Consider the following 19,037-nt stretch of genomic DNA (forward strand, 5'->3'; position numbering starts at 1 on the left):
GAATGCACCCCACTTCAGTGAAACTAGGGGGTCTTTGACTTTCAACAAACTCTTATCTATAATGGATAAAATGCCCACAAAATGGTATGGTTATTGTATAATCAGTCCCTTAGTTTTCCTTATCTTTGTCACAAGTTTCTCCCTGGGGGTTGCCCAGCCCAGGCAGTTCTGTCTGGGGAGCCTACATCCAATGCCACTGAATCGTGGTGCCTGCTATGGGGCTAGAGGAACTCTGTCTGCAAACTGCCAACCTCCAGAACAGAGCCCAGTGGTTCTCTCACTATGAGAGGGAGCTCAGACTCTGGAGAGGTAGATGTGAAGTCCCTAGATGTTGAAGGAGAATGGACTGTCTGGGGCCTAGTTCTGAATCCACTAGTGGAAATTCATTATATTCTTCAAGATACACTTCTCTCATTAAAATGGAAATAAGTGTTAGTTCTCCCTTTCAGCTGTTTAAGAATGCACTGGGCTTTGTGGACACCAGATGCAAACCAACGCATGCCCTCGTTGTCCAGGAACTTAATTGGACACTAATACTGTTGTCTCAAGCTCTTTACAAGTGGCAAAGTTCATCCATGGTTTTGTATTGTTTGCAGGTAAAACCTCCCTGGGCTCTATGTTAAAATGTTGACCATGGTTATGCATGTTGAGGTCAGCCTTGTCCTGAAATTTAATTTAATGCTAACAAAGTGACCAGTTAGCTAACCTCAGAGGCTAGTTTAGTTTCCCTATCTGAAGGCAGCACAAATGCTGCGAGTTAAGAACACTAATGTATGATGTCTGTTAGAACAGTACATCATTCTTTTTGAATGTTCCATACCAGGTAAAGGTGTCCTATGAACTGTAGTATTCCAAAATGTTTCATTCATCAGTGAATAACATTTGAATGACAAGGACATTATTCATATTACTGGCAATAATTAAAATTAGTAAAAATTTTAAATTTTATATGGAAGCAATTTTACACACACATCCAGAAACTGTGATTCTAATTTGATATATTTTATTGTGTGAAGTAATTCTTGAGAGCTCATTATCAGATTGTTTATTCTATTAGCAGAGTTCCCATCAGTATCCCAGAAAGTCTTACACCTAGAAAAGGTACAGAGCCAACACAGACTTACAATAAATCTAATCCAGAAAAAAAGAAAACATCAATGAATAAAACAGAGCTCAGAAAGCAGATTAAATAAATGATTCAAAGCAGATTTTCTAAAATTAAGGATGTGACAATGAAGTTATATGCTAAAACATTTTGAAATCTTAATTTTTTAAGAAAAGTACAGATTTACCAGAAATCACTCATGAAGCCTCAATGAACAAGGGAAAAGTTGAAAACTTTATCAAATTACTTTTTCTCTACAAAGCTTTAGAGCCAGATAATTTTTATCAGAAAATTCAGATTTTAAGACATAGCTAATTCAAACACTATATAAATCATCCCTAAACACAGACAGGAAAGCTACCTGATAGGTGTAATGAGACTAACATGATCCTAATATCAAAACATGACAAAGGCAGCTGTGTATCAATGTCTCAGGGGACATGTGGCAATGCCTAATGGCATTTTTAGTTACTACAACTTGAGGGAGGGGTTCCTACTGACATCTAGTGGGCAGAGGCCAGGGATGCTGTAAACATTCTACAGAGAATAACAGAGAACTCACGACAAAGAATTATCTGACCCAAAATGTCAGTAGTTCCAAGGTTAAGAAACCCTACTACGTATAGACCACTTATGATCATAGATGAAAGGACACTAAAAACCCAAAGACTCTAGTTCAGTAGTATACAGTATTAAAAAATAATAATTTTATAATTTACCAAGACCAGGGTTTATCTCATTTTTAATGTTAGAAAGTCCATATATCCATCATACCAAATAAGGAAAACTATATAATGATCTCAGTAAATCCTAAATAGGCATTTAATAATATTCCATGCTATAAAAATAGTCTTAAAAACCCAGAGTGGAACGATCCTTGCTAACTATGAATATTTAGAAGAAAAAAGTTATTTCAAACCAACATTCAATATGTAACTTTGAAACATTAGAGTAAATGTCATTCACTCTAGAGTAAATGACATTTACATTTAGACATTACATTTAGAGTAATTTTCATTAAAAGCAAAATATTATTTACTTAGTTTTATAGTACTAGTGACATTAATAATTTACTTTTAAGATAAATATATAATGTATATTTATTCTTTATAATTATTTTAAAATAAACCATCTTTAAATTAATAAAACATTAATAACCTTATTATGGAAACTCAGTCATCTAAGTAATTTCTTATATAAAAGAGAAATAAGATATACAACTGTTAGAAAAGAGGAGGTAAAACCTTTGTGATTTGCAGACCATTTGTCTATTAGAAAATCCAAAGGAAAGTGTTAGTCACTCAGTTGTGTCCAACTCTTTGTGACCCATGCACTGTGCCCACCAGACTCCTCTGTCCATGGGGATTCTCCAGGCAAGAATACTGGAGTGGGTTGCCATGCCCTTCTCCAGGAGGTCTTCCTGATCCAGGGATTGAACCCAGGCCTCCTGCATTGCAGGCAGAATCTTTACCATCTGAGCCATCAGAGAAGCTCAGAAAATCCAAGGTAAAAAATTAATACATTTTAATTTTGAAAATGCAAAGTGATTTATTAGATATCAAATGAAATTTCCTGATGCCAATAATAACCATATCCAAACTATAGTAGCAAAAACATTCATCATTTCAACAAAAATGTATATGAAGTAACCCTGAAAGAAATATGGGTGACTCTCATTACAAAAATTATAAAATTTCACTGAATGAATCAGAACACATGGGAAAACATAGCATGTTTCTATAAAGTCTAAATATCATAAAAGTGTCAGTTCTCTCAGATTATTGTGTAGATATCATGTAATACTTATCAAAGACTCAACAAGGTTTTCCAGGGGTAGAACTTTAAACAGTACTCCTGGTAGCTCAGAGGTTAAAGTGTCTGCCTGCAACTCTTTGTGGTCGCAAAGAGTCGGACACGACTGAGTGACTTCACTCACTCACTAGCCTCATAAAATATACATACATAAATTGTTAAGAGATAGTTTTATTAAGAGGGTAAAATCATGGCTGTAATATGGATATAAAATAAACATATATCAAATATTTTCTTTAGCTCATTAATTTAATGAGGGAACCAATATGATATTATCAATTCAAAGGAGAATTATAAGTACCACACATATGCAAGCAGGTGAGTGTTGAAATGAATTTGCAAATAGGTGTAAAATAGGTCAATAATCAGTTGAATTACACTGAACACAGCCAATATGCATTTCTATGGACAAATACGCATTATTTTCAGTTTTCTACAACTTACAGAGTTATAGACTAACTCAAAGGCAATGGGAAATGACCCAGAAGGCTAACTGGATACTTGGTAATCCTTTTCTTTCTTCTTCTTTTCCCTTTTTGTTGGTCTGCCCATTTCAGAATCTTTCACAATTTTTTTTTTGGCAACAAATGCAAAATGAAACAATCTTTACATTGTCTCAAGTTGCGAAGAATTTTTAAAATGTTAAAGTCTACTGTTGGGTTTTATGATATTAAAAAATTGAAATCAACCTGAAAGGCCATCAAATAAGTAAATGGTTAAATAAATTACAGCACATTCATGTTCTAAAACACAATGCAATCCTTTAAACTCATGTTTTCAGAGAATATTTAATAACATGGGAAATGCTAACAATATTGAGTGAAAAAAGCAAACTAAAAACTATGTAGTGAATTTGGTCTTGATTTTAAGAAAAAAAAGTGTATACAGTGAAAAAACTGGCAGGGGAAAAAATATACAAAAACAGCGGGTATTTCCATGAAGCAAAATTATGGGATATTTTACTTTCTTCTATTTTTACCTGTTCCTTTCTTCTCACCTTTTATTGCATCTTCTCCTCCCTTAACACATTCTTTCTTTGAAGATACGTTTATTTGCCAAATCTTCTGATACAGAACAAATAGATATTATTAATTCATATGGCAGTGAGCCAGGTAGAGGAAAGACATTATCTATTGCTGATTCTTCCACCACAGGGCTTGAGATAGCCCTGGAGTAGAAAGAACCTCTGCTCTTCTGACTGGAAATAGGGTGAGTCCTTAAAATCCTACCCTTTAATGAAATCCCAGTTGTCCACCATGGGCTTAGGGTCAGCCAGCTTCCTGCTGTATCATTGTTTACTTGGGCCAGGACTGGTGAAGTTCTCAGGCAGTGTCTTCATACATGTGAAAAGAATGTGTCTTCTTCCTTCTACAGAACCCAAAGGAGCTGCTGCTGGCGGCGGCGGTGGTGGTGGTGGCGGCGGCAGCTATGCTGGAGGTGGCGGAGGAGGAGGTGGTGGAAATTTTGGCGGAGGTGGACCACCCGGTTTGGGAGGACTGTTCCAGGCTGGAATGCCGAAGCTGAGATCCACAGCCAACAGGGAGAATGGTAAAGAGCATTTCCTTTCCTTAGTTAACCGAAGACAAGGCGCAATCTGGCGGTTTGAGATTTGGCATCCCCTCTGAGGCACTATGCCCTTTAAAACATTTTAGATTGCTTGAAATGCTAACTGTTTTATAAAAGGGACTCTATTTAGCATCGTTTTTTCTTTTTAAATCAGGATCAGACAGCTCCATCGAGCTGTAAAATATTTGCCCAGTATCCTTGGGGAAACTTGTACTTTTTTGTACTTTTCTAACGGGTGAGCTAGATTGGAAAGAAAAGGAAGGAGCAAATGAGAGCCACCCCTGGAAACTCTGTCTGGTGACATGGCAGATTCAGCTTTCTTTGTGAGGTAGCCTGACCTAGCTGTCTAGTGGAGTAAATACTTGTGAGTCTCTTTTCAAACACACAGTGGAGCATGTCATATGGAATATAATTACATATCTCACAAAATCTAAAAAGGCATTTTGCCTGACAGACATTTGCCATTTCAGGGCCAGCGATTCTAGTATTCTCTGCAGGAAGCCATGGAAATGGGTCCTACAGGAATGTTATGAACAGAATGGCAGAAAGAAAAGTTGAACCTGGTCATGCCTAAATTAAAAACCTTACAGAGTGTGTGAAGCTCTCCCCTGATTGTGACAGAAACTCAAGAAATTTTTCCATGAAATTTTATTTTTTAATGTTTACTGTGCTAGAAGAATTTTATTTTTAATTCTATGGTCTTTTAAAATGTCACTGGGAAATTCTCACATTCACATGAAAATATAGGCACTGAATCCTCAGCGTTAGCTGACTATTTTAGTTTTGGATTGTCAAAATCTAGAGGGAGACTCACTAATAAAAGACATTTTATCTTACTGCTGCTGCTGCTGCTAAGTCGCTTCAGTCGTGTCCGACTCTGTGCGACCCCATAGACAGCAGCCCACCAGGCTCCCCCGTCCCTGGGATTCTCCAGCCAAGAACACTGGAGTGGGTTGCCATTTCCTTCTCCAATGCATGAAAGGGAAAAGTGAAAGTGAAGTCACTCAGTCGTGCCCGACCCTTAGCGCCCCCATGGACTGCAGCCTTCCAGGCCCCTCCATCCATGGGATTTTCCAGGCAAGAGTACTGGAGTGGGGTGCCATTGCCTTCTTACTAGGCCTGCATTTAAAATTTGTATATTTAAAACCTGCTGAAAGGTCTTGAGGCAGCAGACATATGCATACATTCAGTACTCTAATAGTAAGTGAGGAAATTTAGGCAAGAGACAACTGGAAGTAAAATAATTAAATGAAGATGGAATTGAAGTTAGTGCACAAAATGGTGTACCAGAAGTGTATACTTTCACAGTATACAATTTGCATATTGGGTCATACATGTAGATGTAGATCTGCATAATAACTGTACCTTTAGGGCTTCCCTGATACCTCAGTTGGTAAAGAATCCACCTGCAGTGCAGGAGACCCTGGTTCAATTTCTGAGTTGGGAAGATCCACTGAAGAAGGGATAGGCTACCCACTCTGGTATTCTTGGGCTTCCCTTGTTGCCCAGCTGGTAAAGAATCCACCTGCAATGTGGGAGACCTGGATTCAATCCCTGGGTTGGGAATATCGCCCGGAGAAGGGAAGGGCTACACATTCCAGTATTCTGGCCTGGAGAATTCCCTGGACTGTATAGTCCATGGGTTACAAAGAGTTGGACACAACCGAGCGACTTTCACTTTCACTTTCTTTCACTTTACTCCAAACTTTGAAGATAAAACTTATCACAAGTTGGTGACATAGAAACATACCACACAGCCAAGGAAAATATAACTAATTTCTAGTGCTAAAGTCAAAACAAAAAATTCTCTCTAGAGTTCACATTACTCCACTGTATAAATCCAGCCAAATGTTTCTCATTGGACTTTTGGGTGAAATCTGAACTCCTTTTGGCCTACAAGGCTCTTTATCACCCGGCTTCTGCTGACTACTCAGGCTGCATTTGACAGTGTTCTCCTCTGTGCTCACTGTGTCCCTGGAATATGAGCCTTGGTTTTTTTCACTTAAGCTTACTTCCACCTCAGGGCCTCTGTACCTGCTGACACTCCATTTGAAGCACCTCTCTTCCTCCTTTCCATGCCTGGCCTTGGAAAATGTCACCAAATGTCACATCCCCAGAGGAGCCATCCCCAGCCATTTCCACCTATCCTGGCCTCTCTAGCACTCTCCATGTCATCAGCCTATTGTAGTTTCTTTTTAGTACTTATAATGATCTGAAAATATTTATGTGTACCGGGTTTTTGTTCATCTCCCCCATAAGAACATAAACTACAAGAGAACTGGATTGTTTCTATTTTGTTTACTCCTCTGCCTCTAGCATCTAGAATAATGGTTGGTTTATAGTATAGCAGGTACTCAATAAATAACTGGTGCATGTTTGAACTGGTAGGAGTTTTCAGGCTAAGCATTTTTTAAAGATTAGTTTGGGTTGCAAGGGACTGTGCAGTAGTGATTTGAATTTTTCCATAACTTTGGTTCCTCTTTAGTTCTGCCCTTTGTTGAACCAAAGCAGTCGAACATTAATTATTTAGTAGGGTGGTTCTGTCCTATATTATTGAAGTGGAACGACCTACTAGGGAAAAAACTGTATAGTTGCCTACTTGTTTCCAGATTAAGACCACTTCCTGGTGTCAGCTCTTTCAATTAAACTTTAACAGCTTCTTTTTTCCTTTTCAGTTTCTTATTTCAGCCATAATTCTTCCATTATATTTTTCCCATCCTCTCTTGCACATTTCTTTACAAAGGGGCTAGGTAAGCCCTCCCATATAGAAACTTATATTGGGATAACTTCACCTAAGATGGCTAAATTATTTTTCAAATGTGAGATACAGGGTGGGAGGACTGGGATAGTGATGGGGAGAAAAGAAAATCCTTAGCAGAAACCACCGGTAGCAGTCCCATTCTGTTCGTGACCTCTTGTAATGAACAGCGATCTCTCCAGAACTCTTACCAACATCATCCTGGTTTTTGTCCATCCAAAATTCCAAGAGAGTGCTCCAGAATCCCTTTGAAAGCTGATGGGTTGTAGAATCTGGGACTAGAAAAAAAAACAGAGACCTGTGATCTATTGCTCTGCCTCCAGGAAGGACACACTGAAGCCCCATTTATATAAATAATAGTTTCCTGTAGTTTACAGCATCTAGGAAAGGGCTTCCAGTAGCTGGCAATATACTCTAGTTCTCTGACTTCCTTTCAGGGTCCTAACTTTCCGGCTTTTTTCCTGTTCTTCAGAGTCCGGAGGAAGCCGACCTCCAATCTTGCCACCAGGAGGAAGAGCCACATCCGCCAAACCTTTCACACCCCCAAGCGGCCCAGGGAGGTTCCCTGTGCCTCCTGCAGGCCACAGAAGCGGACCCCCAGAGCCTCAGAGGAACCGAATGCCTCCCCCGAGACCCGAAGTGGGCGCAAAGCCTGATAACATCCCCCCTCCAGTGCCTAATACTCCAAGACCCAGTCAGTCAAGTCTGCACAACCGGGGGACCCCCCTAGTGCTGGGGGCTCCCCGGCAGTCCAGTCCTGGGCTGACCCCTCCCCCTTTCCCCGGAAACCGAGGTGCTGCTTTCGGAGGAGGCTCCATCCGTCACACCCCCTCAGGCTCCTCCACGCCTTTCTCCACTAGGCCTCCCCTGCCTCCTACTCCGAGCAGGGCCTTGGATGACAAGCCCCCTCCTCCGCCTCCTCCGGTGGGCAACAGACCCTCCATCCACAGGGAGTCGGTGCCGCTGCCTCCCCCTCAGAACAGCAAGCCCCCGGTGCCGTCCACCCCGCGGCCGTCCTCCTCCTCGCAGGCCCCGCCGCCTCCGCCCCCCAGCCGGCCGGGCCCTCCTCCGCTGCCCCCCGTGTCCAGCGGCAGTGGCGACGAAATCCCGAGGCTCCCGCAGAGGAACGTGTCCCTGTCGTCGTCGGCGCCTCCTTTACCTTCATCAGGACGGTCGGGCCCTCTTCCACCCCCGCCCAGTGAGAGACCCCCTCCTCCGGTGAGGGACCCACCGGGCAGATCAGGTATGGCCAGATCGGACCGCGGTGAGCTGTTCCCCTGCCTCCCAGCCAGCCCACATGTCACCATCAAGCTCAGAGGAGGGGAGCCTGACAAGGGCTTCAATGAACCCTCAGACTGCTCTGACCTTTGAAGACACATAGCCCATGTGACTTCCTCTTGACCTCCCTTAAATCTCTGAGGAGAGTGCAGGCCAATATTTCTGTCCATGTTTTAAAAGTGAGGTGACTGTGTAACTAATGAAGTGAAATGATCCCAAGTGAGTTAAATTAAGAATAGGCAACTCACCTTCCATCTGAAGTTCTGCCTCCTCTCCTGGAAGGGAATTTCTGCTGTCTTGCTGCTGCTGCTGCTAAGTCGCTTCAGTCGTGTCCCACTGTATGACCCCATAGAGGGCAGCCCACCAGGCTCCCCCTTCCCTGGGATTCTCCAGGCAAGAACACTGGAGTGGGTTGCCATTGCCTTCTCCAATGCATGAAAGTGAAAAGTGAAAGTGATGGGAACTAAATTCCCATCTCCAGCAGGAGGGCCCATTATTCCAAGAAGGGCAGTTTAAGAGCAAGTGAACTTCTGTACTACTTCTCTTCATTGGTCAAGCTTTGAGGCCACTTCCATGCTCAGTAAAGTCACAGCAGAGTCCATTTTGCTATCTGTTCATGTCTTGGGCACAGAGATCCCTTGTAGAGTTAGGTAAAGGTATAAGGCCTATAAGGCCACCTTCTCTCCATAAAAATGCTCATAAGCATAAACTCAATTTGCCTGCTGTTTCATGGTTGAGGACCTACTGAAGCCCTTCTGTGTCCACACCCAGGGCTGAGAAACCTGGATCTAAGGGCAGAACCTTCACAGTATACGAAGTGTGAGGAGTTTGTATCTCTCTCCTACTTGTGATAGTTGCTTTTTTGTTTTCTGTTGGTTATTGACAGATTAAAAAGTTACCTCATTTTTAAATTTAACCATACATGTTAAATTGTATGGATGTTTGGAAATGGGTCATTTTTTTCTGTGAGAAGCTGACTGACTTTTCTTGCTCTGACATCAAGAACCTAATAAACACCATTTTTTCACCAGTAATCCTCAAACTTGACCACATACTGGAATCACCTGGTGAGCTTTAAAAATGATGATGCCTGGGTTTTTACCCCAGGGTTTCTGGTTTGATTTGTCTGGGTTGAAAACTGGGCACCAGGATATGAGGGAGCTCCCCAGTGACTGTAACGTGTCACAAAGTTTGAGAACCACTCCTTCAAACCACTTTGCCAGGGAGAGTCAGCTACAAATACAAAAAGTGGCTAGTCTATTCAGTCTAGACACGGTGTCATCTCATTAAGGATGCTTCAGAGAACAAATAAGAACAACAGTCAGATGAATGAAGTGTGTTGTTTTCTCATTATCCAAAACCCCCAGCGTGGTTGAGGAGCTATCTTCTTCTACCAAATGACTGAATCAACAGATTAAATATTCCCCAAAGTAGGATAGGCAGTGATACATATTTGTTGTTTCTTTCAATTACATAAGTCATACCTATTTATTATAGAAATGCATAAAAGAATAAAAGAAAATAAAAATCATCTATAATTCTGCCATCACCAACATTTAGATGTAACATTTTTTAGATACCCTTTTTTAAATGCATGTATATCAAAGTTTGCAAAATCAGTATCAGTTGGCTAATTTGCTTTTATTTAACAGTATCTCACTAACATTTTCTTGATATGATTAACTGTTCTTTTACAACCTGACTTATAATGGCTGCATAATATTAAATCCCACATGAGTACCTTGGCTTATTTATTAGTCAATGTGTTCATACAGGCCATCTCTAGAGTTTTGCTGTTGCAGATAATTCAGAGATACATTCTTAGAGCTAAATATTTGTGCACACCTCTGTGTATTTCTTTTGGAAAAATTTCTAGGAATGGGATTTCTAGGACAATGGATATGCCTAGTAAACTATGGATTTCATAGGTATTGCCAAATAGGCCTCTAAAAATACCCACCAATTTACGTTTCCACAGGGAACCTATGAGTAGTTGTCAAGGGCCATCTATATTTTCAGAGGAGGTTTGGCTTCATTGTTAAGGGAGTGCTTTAGAATTTGACAGAATGGAGTCATATCCTATTCTTGCATTCACTAGCTTCCTGACTTGAGGTTTTAATCTTCCAGTATTTCTGAGGCCTTGCCTGCTATCCTGACACTCCTCAGGGTTATCATCAGAATTAAATGAGACAAGTGTGTAAAGTAGTTGTCTTATTTCCCTGCATGTAGTTCAGTTCAGTTGCTCAGTCTTGTCTGACTCTTTGCGACCCCATGGACTGCAGCACATCAGGCCTTCCTGTCCATCACCAACTCCTGGAGTTTACTCAAACTCATGTCCATTGAGTCAGTGATGCCATCCAACCATCTCGTCCTCTGACGTCCCCTTCTCCTCCTGCCTTTAATCTTTCCCAGCATCAGGGTCGTTTCAAATGAGTCAGTTCTTCACCGCAGGTGGCCAAAGTATTGGAGTTTCAGCATCAGTCCTTCAAATGAATATTCAGGACTGATTTCCTTTAGGATGGACTGGTTGGATCTCCTTGCAGTCCAAGAAACTCACAAGAGTCAATGATCGTTTTTATTATTATGCTGCCAGCAGGAAATAGAAATCTGTTTTCTTTTCTGTTATGCTTGCCTAGGTTTGTATCTTGGGGCTAAAAGGTTGGACAGTTAGGAACATGAACAGTTACTTTTAAAGAGAGATGTTGGGGTTGATGAGGTTACGCAGTACCAGGTCCCATAGTATTGGAAGTCTAGTTTGCATTTAGTGACAGTATGAGGTAGTACTACCACTGCCTTTAAGCCCACAGCATATGAGCCACTTCTTCCCCCAATGAATCTACTTATACTGACTGGGACTCCAGCTTTGAGAAGCAGATCAGGCAATAAATAAACCCTGCCAGATGGGGCACTGAAGACTCCTTGAGATGAACCAGGGCTAGGTGTGCCTCCCACCTCCATTAGGGATCTGAGCCAAGACTTCCAGGCAGGAATATCTTCCATGGGTGGGTCATTCAGTATAAGGCCCTCTAGTTGGATTTTGAATCTGTAGTTAACAAAAGATATTTATACTTATAGCACCATAAGATGTTGTGTTTACATAAAATGTCAGCATCTTGCTAGTGGAACACAGTGCTGAAAATCAGGCATAACTACTAAGGCCATTTTGATTTGCATGAGAAATGCTCAAGTTCCTTTTATATGCTTTTTGACTATTTCTGGCAACAGTGCAGTGAGAAAGGTGCTCTTTTGTAGACAGGAAATCAAATTCCATAGGATAATCAGCTTGTGTGGGGTCAGTGTCCTGCAGTAGCATTTATAACCATACACATTGATTAGCTGACTGTCACTCCCTGTGTTAATCTGCCTCCCCAGATTAAGAGGAAGAACCAAGAAGGAACTCCTGCTCATCTCAGGATGGCAGATATTTGGTTTCCTGATCCCACTTCTGTCTGGAAATAGATCATATGCATCACAGAAACATGCTTGTATAATTAGCAATAATACTCTGCATTTAAAAAGTTAATTCCTCTGGAGACCTAAAATAAGTTCATAACTATCTTATTTTTAAAATATTTACTTAATAAGTAGTATGTCACAGAAACTAGTTCAATAGCTGTTTATAAGGAATTTTAAATGTTTTTAAAGTACACAGTTGTCACTATAAACAAATGATTACCTGTTCTCAACTACATCATCTCCAATCTCAATACTGACTCAAAGCCAAATAGCCAGTTAGCCATCAGTGTGCATTTGTTCCACATGTGTGTACATTTGTGCATTTTTGTGTTTATATGTGCCTCATTTCTTGACTAAAGCTCCTAGGAAGTCTCCACCATTTCTCTCTTTTCTCAAGTAAAAGGGCATGTATCCAGCAGGCACTCCGTAACTGCATGTTGATGGTAGTAGTAACATGGTATGTAAGGTAGAGCAATAAATGTCATTTTTCTTTGTCTTCAGGCCCTCTCCCACCACCTCCTCCAACGAACAGAAACGGCAGCACATCTCGGGCCCTGCCCGCCACCCCTCAGTTGCCGTCCAGGAGTGGAATAGATTCTAGTCCCAGAAGTGGGCCCCGGCCTCCCCTTCCTCCCGAAAGGCCTGGCACTGGGGCACCTCCCCCACCTCCACCATCAACATCAATTAGAAACGGCTTCCAAGATTCTTCATGTGAAGGTAAGCTGTGGTCCCAGCTCCTGGGAAGCTATAATGGGGCAGCAACTGAGTGGGAGGTGTGTTTGTGTGTTTGCATGAACGTTTCTTGTTTGTGTGACCTCCACTGTTCACATTGCACGGCACTAATCTAAGCATTCTAGGGCCACTATGATTTCAAATGAAAAACAGTAATCGCCTTTTCCTTGCAAAAGGCAGATCATTATTCTCTGTTCCTTGTTTGAGTTTCATTTTGGTTAACTTTCCAAAGATTCTAGAATTCTGAAAAGAACCATTTTTGTAGCTTGCTTTCTTATCACCTACCTTTCTGGACAGTTTGCTATGGGTTTGAGGCCTAATGGCCTGCAGGTATTAAGCAGCTTATCCCTGTCATTATTATCAGTTACTCTTTCCACTGGGGAGGAATAATTAAGAAAAGTATCCCAAACCCCAGCCCCCATCTCCTGAGAGGAACTGGCTGGGTCCTAGTCACTCTAGCGAAAGTCACTTGGATCTGTCTTTGGTTTGATTCGCAGACCAGTACATTTTATCACTGACAGTGATAAATGACACTGTAATTTAATTTGCAGTAGTCAGTGACATTGGTAGCATTTGGGGCTTTTCTCTAAACTTCTAGATGTAAAACCAGATGTGATCTCTGCTGTTCTATTTTATTGTGTCTTTCATTATATTAGTCTTTAGAGCAGATTGTCTGTTACTGAAGATACTGTTTGTTTCTCTCCCTCAGATGAGTGGGAAAGCAGATTTTACTTCCATCCGATTTCTGATTTGCCACCTCCAGAGCCATATGTACCAACAACCAAAAGTTATCCCAGTAAACTGGCGAGAAATGAAAGCCGAAGTGAGTATTTCTACAAGGGCTTTTAGATGGCTTCATACTTGAGTAGCCTGGGTCACACACAACTGAGGGTTGTGTAGGAAATCCAGGTCTTTTGTCTGGAGCGGGGAGATTTCCGAGAAATTACTCCTGGATTTGGAGCCATTTAAATGGTAAACTCTCCTTCTACGTTCATTGACGAAAATAGAGACATCCAGAATGCATATGAGAAGCGATTATTTTAATGTGTCATTATAAGTTCAAAATACTTTTAGTTTGCTAGTAGGTTAAATTTTATTATTTTGGTTATTTGGACAATCTTTCCCCATTTTGATCTTCCTAAAGATGGCACAGTTAGAGTCTCTTCTATTCCTGCTAGTTTTGAGACTGGCAGAATGTCTCATTAGTTATAAAAAAAAAAAAAAAAACCTCACTGTAACTGTTTTGATCTTTTAAATATAAATTTACAGAGCATTACATGAAAATTTTAAGTATGCCTATAATCTCTCTGCATAACAGATATTTTCATTTTACTAGGTTCTCTTTAATTTTTATCTATCTAATTCTGATTATATAGTTATAGGATATGAGTTTTGGGTGATGAAATTTATATAACATTGCTAAGTGTATACTTCCCTATTTTATCCCTTGGTTTTTATTTTACAGGATTCCGTCAAGTCAGCATATAATAATTTAGTTTACCATTATTGGACATTTAGATTTTTTTTAACAAAAAATTTATACAGCTAAGGAAGAATTAGTGTGAAATATACATATATCTTTGATGGGGCTCTGTCTTATAACAATGTTAGCTTCAGAACCAAACTCCCAAGCCACAAATGTGTGGAGAAAAAGTGTATGAGCATGTCAAACAGCTGTCATATATCCCTAGCCTTGTGCTCACTGTCCAGCAGAACTCCTTCACATACTCTGAACCTACTGACTCTTTCTTAATACATAGTTCTCAAGTTTTGGTTGGTTGGTTCCCAGCTTTAGAGCAGACTAGTATCAGCTGAAGTCAAGGTTGGTTACAAGCAAAATCACTGACTTTGGGGAGATGATAGGTGGCAGTCTTGGGTCAAAGGAAGAGCTAGGGACACAGCTGTGCTAGGTATCACCACACAATACCAGATACGTCTAGTGGGTTATTAAAAATGGACAAATTTTGCCTTGTGCCTCTGTTGAAGAACTCAAAGAGTTAGAAAATATTATAGAAAATTTTCCCTGAAAAAAAATGCCAAAAGTAAACAGAATATTTTACTGAAAAGACCAGTTTAAGTCCTAGAAAAAGTTATGTGGAGTACTGAATTCTAGATAATACCTAGTAAAAGAGGCATAACTGTAATAAAATTATCATGCAGGAGTTGGTGGTTGAAATTTTTGGCGAAAAAGTCTTCACATGTGACAAATGTTCTTGAGTTTGCTCTCTCCTCACCCCACCCTATCTGTGCTATTTATATATTTAAGTCAGTAACAGAACCATCCTCCCCAGCCCCTTTAGATTTTTAATTTAATAGCTGAACACATTCCTTCCCCCTACCTCCTGTCTTCATGACTGTCTGCACCGTGAGGACTGGAACTGTGTCCCTGCTCACTACTGTGTCTTCTGCAAGTGGCACAGAGCTTGAAATACAGTAGGCATTTAAAAATATTTCTTAAATTGGTGAATTAATTTCCACAGCTTTCCAAAAATGTTCTTGTACCTTTAATATTTCTAGCATTAAGCATGTTTAATATTTTATAATATAACTGATCGTATCTCTAACACAAAGTGCTGTGGAGTGGTTTTATCCTGCTCCTGTACCTGCCTCTTCCTCCGAGCAGAGCTGCCCTGGTAGGGCACCCAGACAGCCCTAAATAGCACAACCTACTTGCAGCTCTGCACAAGGCCAGCCCTCGATGTGCTAACCATTTGTAGTGTTATCAATTGATGGTCAGGGCTTCGTGACAGATGGATGGCTTACATCTAGGCAGTCTTTCGTCAGGTCCCTGCCCAAAAAAGACCTGGTTGGGATAAAAAGAGGAAGAGGTGAAATAATGGACTGCCAGTGTTTTCCTCTAACTCCTCCCCTTGGTCAGAGATTTGTCCTAACTCAGAAATCCCTAAGTGGGCTATTTTGGTTTCTGTCAGAAAAGTGGCTGCCTGCTGAGGAATCTTGTCAGTGCCAGCCCACCTGAGTCTAAAAACAGTGGCCATAGCAGACCTACCTAATTGACATGAGTCCCTGATTGACCTGCTCACAGCATCTGAGCACCTGGCTTTATGCCTGACACCTGTAAGGTCCTCAAAAAAATTGTGTATGGGAAAAATGAACTTTTTAGTTGTGAATGGATTTTAAACCAAGTTATGGTGTGCTAATAGCCCAAAGATATGCATAGTTTTTAAAAGAACACCATCAAGACAGAGAAGAGACAACCCATGAAATGAAATAAAATATTTGCAAATCATATATCTGATAAAAGATTAATATCTAGAATACATAAAGAATTCCTGCAACTCAACAACAAAACCCAATTTTTAAAATGAGTTGAATATTTGAATAGATATTTCTTGAAAGAAGATATACAGATTGCTAACAAACACATGAAAAGATGCTCAACATCACTAATCATTCAGTTCAGTTCAGTCGCTCAGTTGCGTCTGACTCTTTGTGACCCCGTGGACTGCAGCATGCCAGGCTTCCCTGTCCATCACCAACTCCCAGAGCTTACCCAAACTCATGTTCATAGAGTCAGTGATGCCAACCAGTCATCTCATCCTCTGTCGTCCCCTTCTCCTGCCTTCAATCTTTCCTAGCAACAGGGTCTTTTCCAGTGAGTCAGTTCTTCACATCAGGTGGCCAAAGTATTGGAGTTTCAGCTTTAACATCAGTCCTTCCAATAAATATTCAGGACTGATTTCCTTTAGGGTTGACTGATTTGATCTCCTTGCAGTCCAAGGGACTCTCAAGAGTCTTCTCCAACACCACAGTTCAAAGCATCAATTCTTTGGTGGTCAGCTTTCTTTAGAGTCCAAATGTCACATGACTACTGGGAAAAGCATAGCTTTGACTAGCCGGACCTTTGTTGGCAAAGTAATATCTCTGCTTTTTAATATGCTGTCTAGGTTGGTCATAGCTTTTCTTCCAAGAAGCAAACATCTTTTAATTTCATGGCTGCAGTCACCATCTGCAGTGACTTTGGAGCCCCCAAAAATAAAGTCTCTCACTGTTTCCGTGATTTCCCCATCTATTTGCCATGAAGTGATGGGACCAGCTGTCATGATCTTAGTTTTCTGAATGTTGAGTTTTAAGCCAACTTTTTCACTCTCCTCTTTCACATTCATCAAGAGGCTCTTTAGTTCTTCTTCACTTTATGCCATAAGGGTGGTGTCATCTGCATATCTGAGGTTATTGATATTTCTCCCAGCAATCTTGATTCCAGCTTGTGCTTCATCCAACCCAGCATTTCTCATAAAGTATTCTGCATATAAGTTAAATAAGCAGGGTAACAATATATAGCCTTGACATACCCCTTTACCGATTTGGAACTAGTCTGTTGTTCCATGTCCAGTTCTAACTGTTCTTTCTTGACCTGCACACAGATTTCCCAGGAGGCAGGTCAGGTAATCTGCTATTCCCATCTCTTTCAGAATTTTCCAGAGTTTGTTGTGATCCACATAGTCAAAGGCTTTGGCATAGTCAATTAAGCAAAAGTAGATGTTTTCTGGAACTCTCTTGCTTATTTGATGATCCAGCAGATGTTGGCAATTTGATTTCTGGTTCCTCTGCCTTTTCTAAATCCAGCTTGAACATCTGGAAGTTCACAGTTCACATACTGTTGAAGCCTGGCTTGGAGAATTTTGACCATTACTTTGCTAGCATGTGAAATGAATGCATTGGTGCATTTGAGCTTTCTTTGGGATTGGAATGAAAACTGACCTTTTCCAGTCCTGTGGCCACTGCTGAGTTTTCCAAATTTGCTGGCATATTGAATGCAGCACTTTCACAACATCACCTTTTAGGATTTGAAATAGCTTAACTGGAATTCCATCACCTCCACTAGCTTTGTTCGTAGTGATGCTTCCTAAGGCCCACTTGACTTCACATACCAGGATGTCTGGGTGTAGATGAGTGATCACACTATTGTGGTTATCTGGGTCATGAAGATCTTTTTGTACAGTTCTTCTGTGTATTCTTGCCACCTCTTCTTAATCTCTTCTGCTTCTGTTTGGTCCATACCATTTCTGTCCGTTATTGAGCCCATCTTTGCATGAAATGTTCCTTTGGTATCTTTAATTTTCTTGAAGAGCTCTCTAGTCTTTCCCATTCTGTTGTTTTCCTCTATTTCTTTGCATTGCTCACTTATTAAGACTTCCCTATCTCTCCTTGCTATTCTTTGGAACTCTGCATTCAAATGGGTATATCGTTCCTTTTCTCCTTTGCCTTTTGCTCTTCTTTTCCTCAGCAATTTGTAAGGCCTCCTCAGACAACCATTTTGCCTTTTTGCATTTCTTTTTCTTGGGGATGGTCTTGATCACTGCCTCCTGTACAATGCCACGAACCTCCATCCATAGTTCTTCAGGCACTCTATCAAATCTAATCCCTTGAATCTATTTGTCACTTCCACTGTATAATTGTAAGGGATTTCATTTAGGTCATACCTGAATGGCCTAGTGGTTTTCCCTACTTTCTTCAATTTAAGTCTGAATTTGGCAATAAGGAGTTCATGATCTGAGCCACAGTCAGTTCCTTGTTTTTGCTGACTATATAGAGCTTCTCCATCTTTGGCTGCAAAGAATATAATCAGTCTGTTTTCAGTATTGACCATCTGGTGATGTCCATGTGTAGAGTCTTCTCTTGTGTTGTTGAAAGAGGGTGTTTGCTATGACCAGTGCATTCTCTTGGCAAAACTGTTAGCCTTTGACCTGCTTCGTTTTATACTCCAAGGCCAAATTTGCTTGTTACTCCAGGTATCTTTTGACTTCCTACTTTTGCATTCTAGTCCCTTATAATGAAAAGGACATCTTTTTTGGGCATTAGTTCTAGAAAGTCTTGTAGGTCTTCATAGAGCTGTTCAACTAGCTTCTTCAGCATTACTGGTTGGAGTATAGACTTGGATTACTGTGATATTGAATGGTTTGCCTTGGAAATGAACAGAGATCATTCTGTCATTTTTGAGATTGCATCCAAGTACTGCATTTCAGACTCTTTTGTTGACTATGGTGGCCACTCCATTTCTTCTAAGGGATTCTTGCCCACAGTAGTAGATACAATGGTCACCTGAGTTAAATTCACCCATTCCAGTCCATTTTAGTTCGCTGATTCCTGAAATGTTGATGTTCACTCTTGCCATCTCTTGCTTGACCACTTCCAATTTACCTTGATTCACTAGGAGTCGGACACAACTGAGCGACTTCACTTTCACTTTTCACTTTCATGCATTGGAGAAGGAAATGGCAACCCACTCCAGTGCTCTTGCCTGGAGAATCCCAGGGATGGGGGAGCCTGGTGGGCTGCCGTCTACGGGGTCGCACAGAGTCGGACACGACT

At 40.8% G+C, this 19,037-nt stretch overlaps 1 protein-coding gene across 3 annotated transcripts in view; it reads left to right on the top strand.

Moving 5' to 3' along the window:
* Nucleotides 1–19,037, top strand: part of WIPF1 (WAS/WASL interacting protein family member 1) — a 129,085-nt gene that overhangs the window by 105,615 nt on the left and 4,433 nt on the right. For all 3 annotated transcript variants that reach the window (XM_027557221.1, XM_027557239.1, XM_027557231.1), the window contains exons 4-7: nt 4,292–4,465; nt 7,714–8,484; nt 12,477–12,692; nt 13,417–13,530. In XM_027557221.1, the coding sequence (XP_027413022.1) occupies nt 4,292–4,465; nt 7,714–8,484; nt 12,477–12,692; nt 13,417–13,530 (1,275 nt within the window). The remainder of the gene's footprint in view (nt 1–4,291; nt 4,466–7,713; nt 8,485–12,476; nt 12,693–13,416; nt 13,531–19,037) is intronic.

This window comes from Bos indicus x Bos taurus, chromosome 2, assembly GCF_003369695.1.
Source record: "Bos indicus x Bos taurus breed Angus x Brahman F1 hybrid chromosome 2, Bos_hybrid_MaternalHap_v2.0, whole genome shotgun sequence".
In the NCBI taxonomy this organism is placed as follows: Eukaryota; Metazoa; Chordata; class Mammalia; order Artiodactyla; family Bovidae; genus Bos; species Bos indicus x Bos taurus.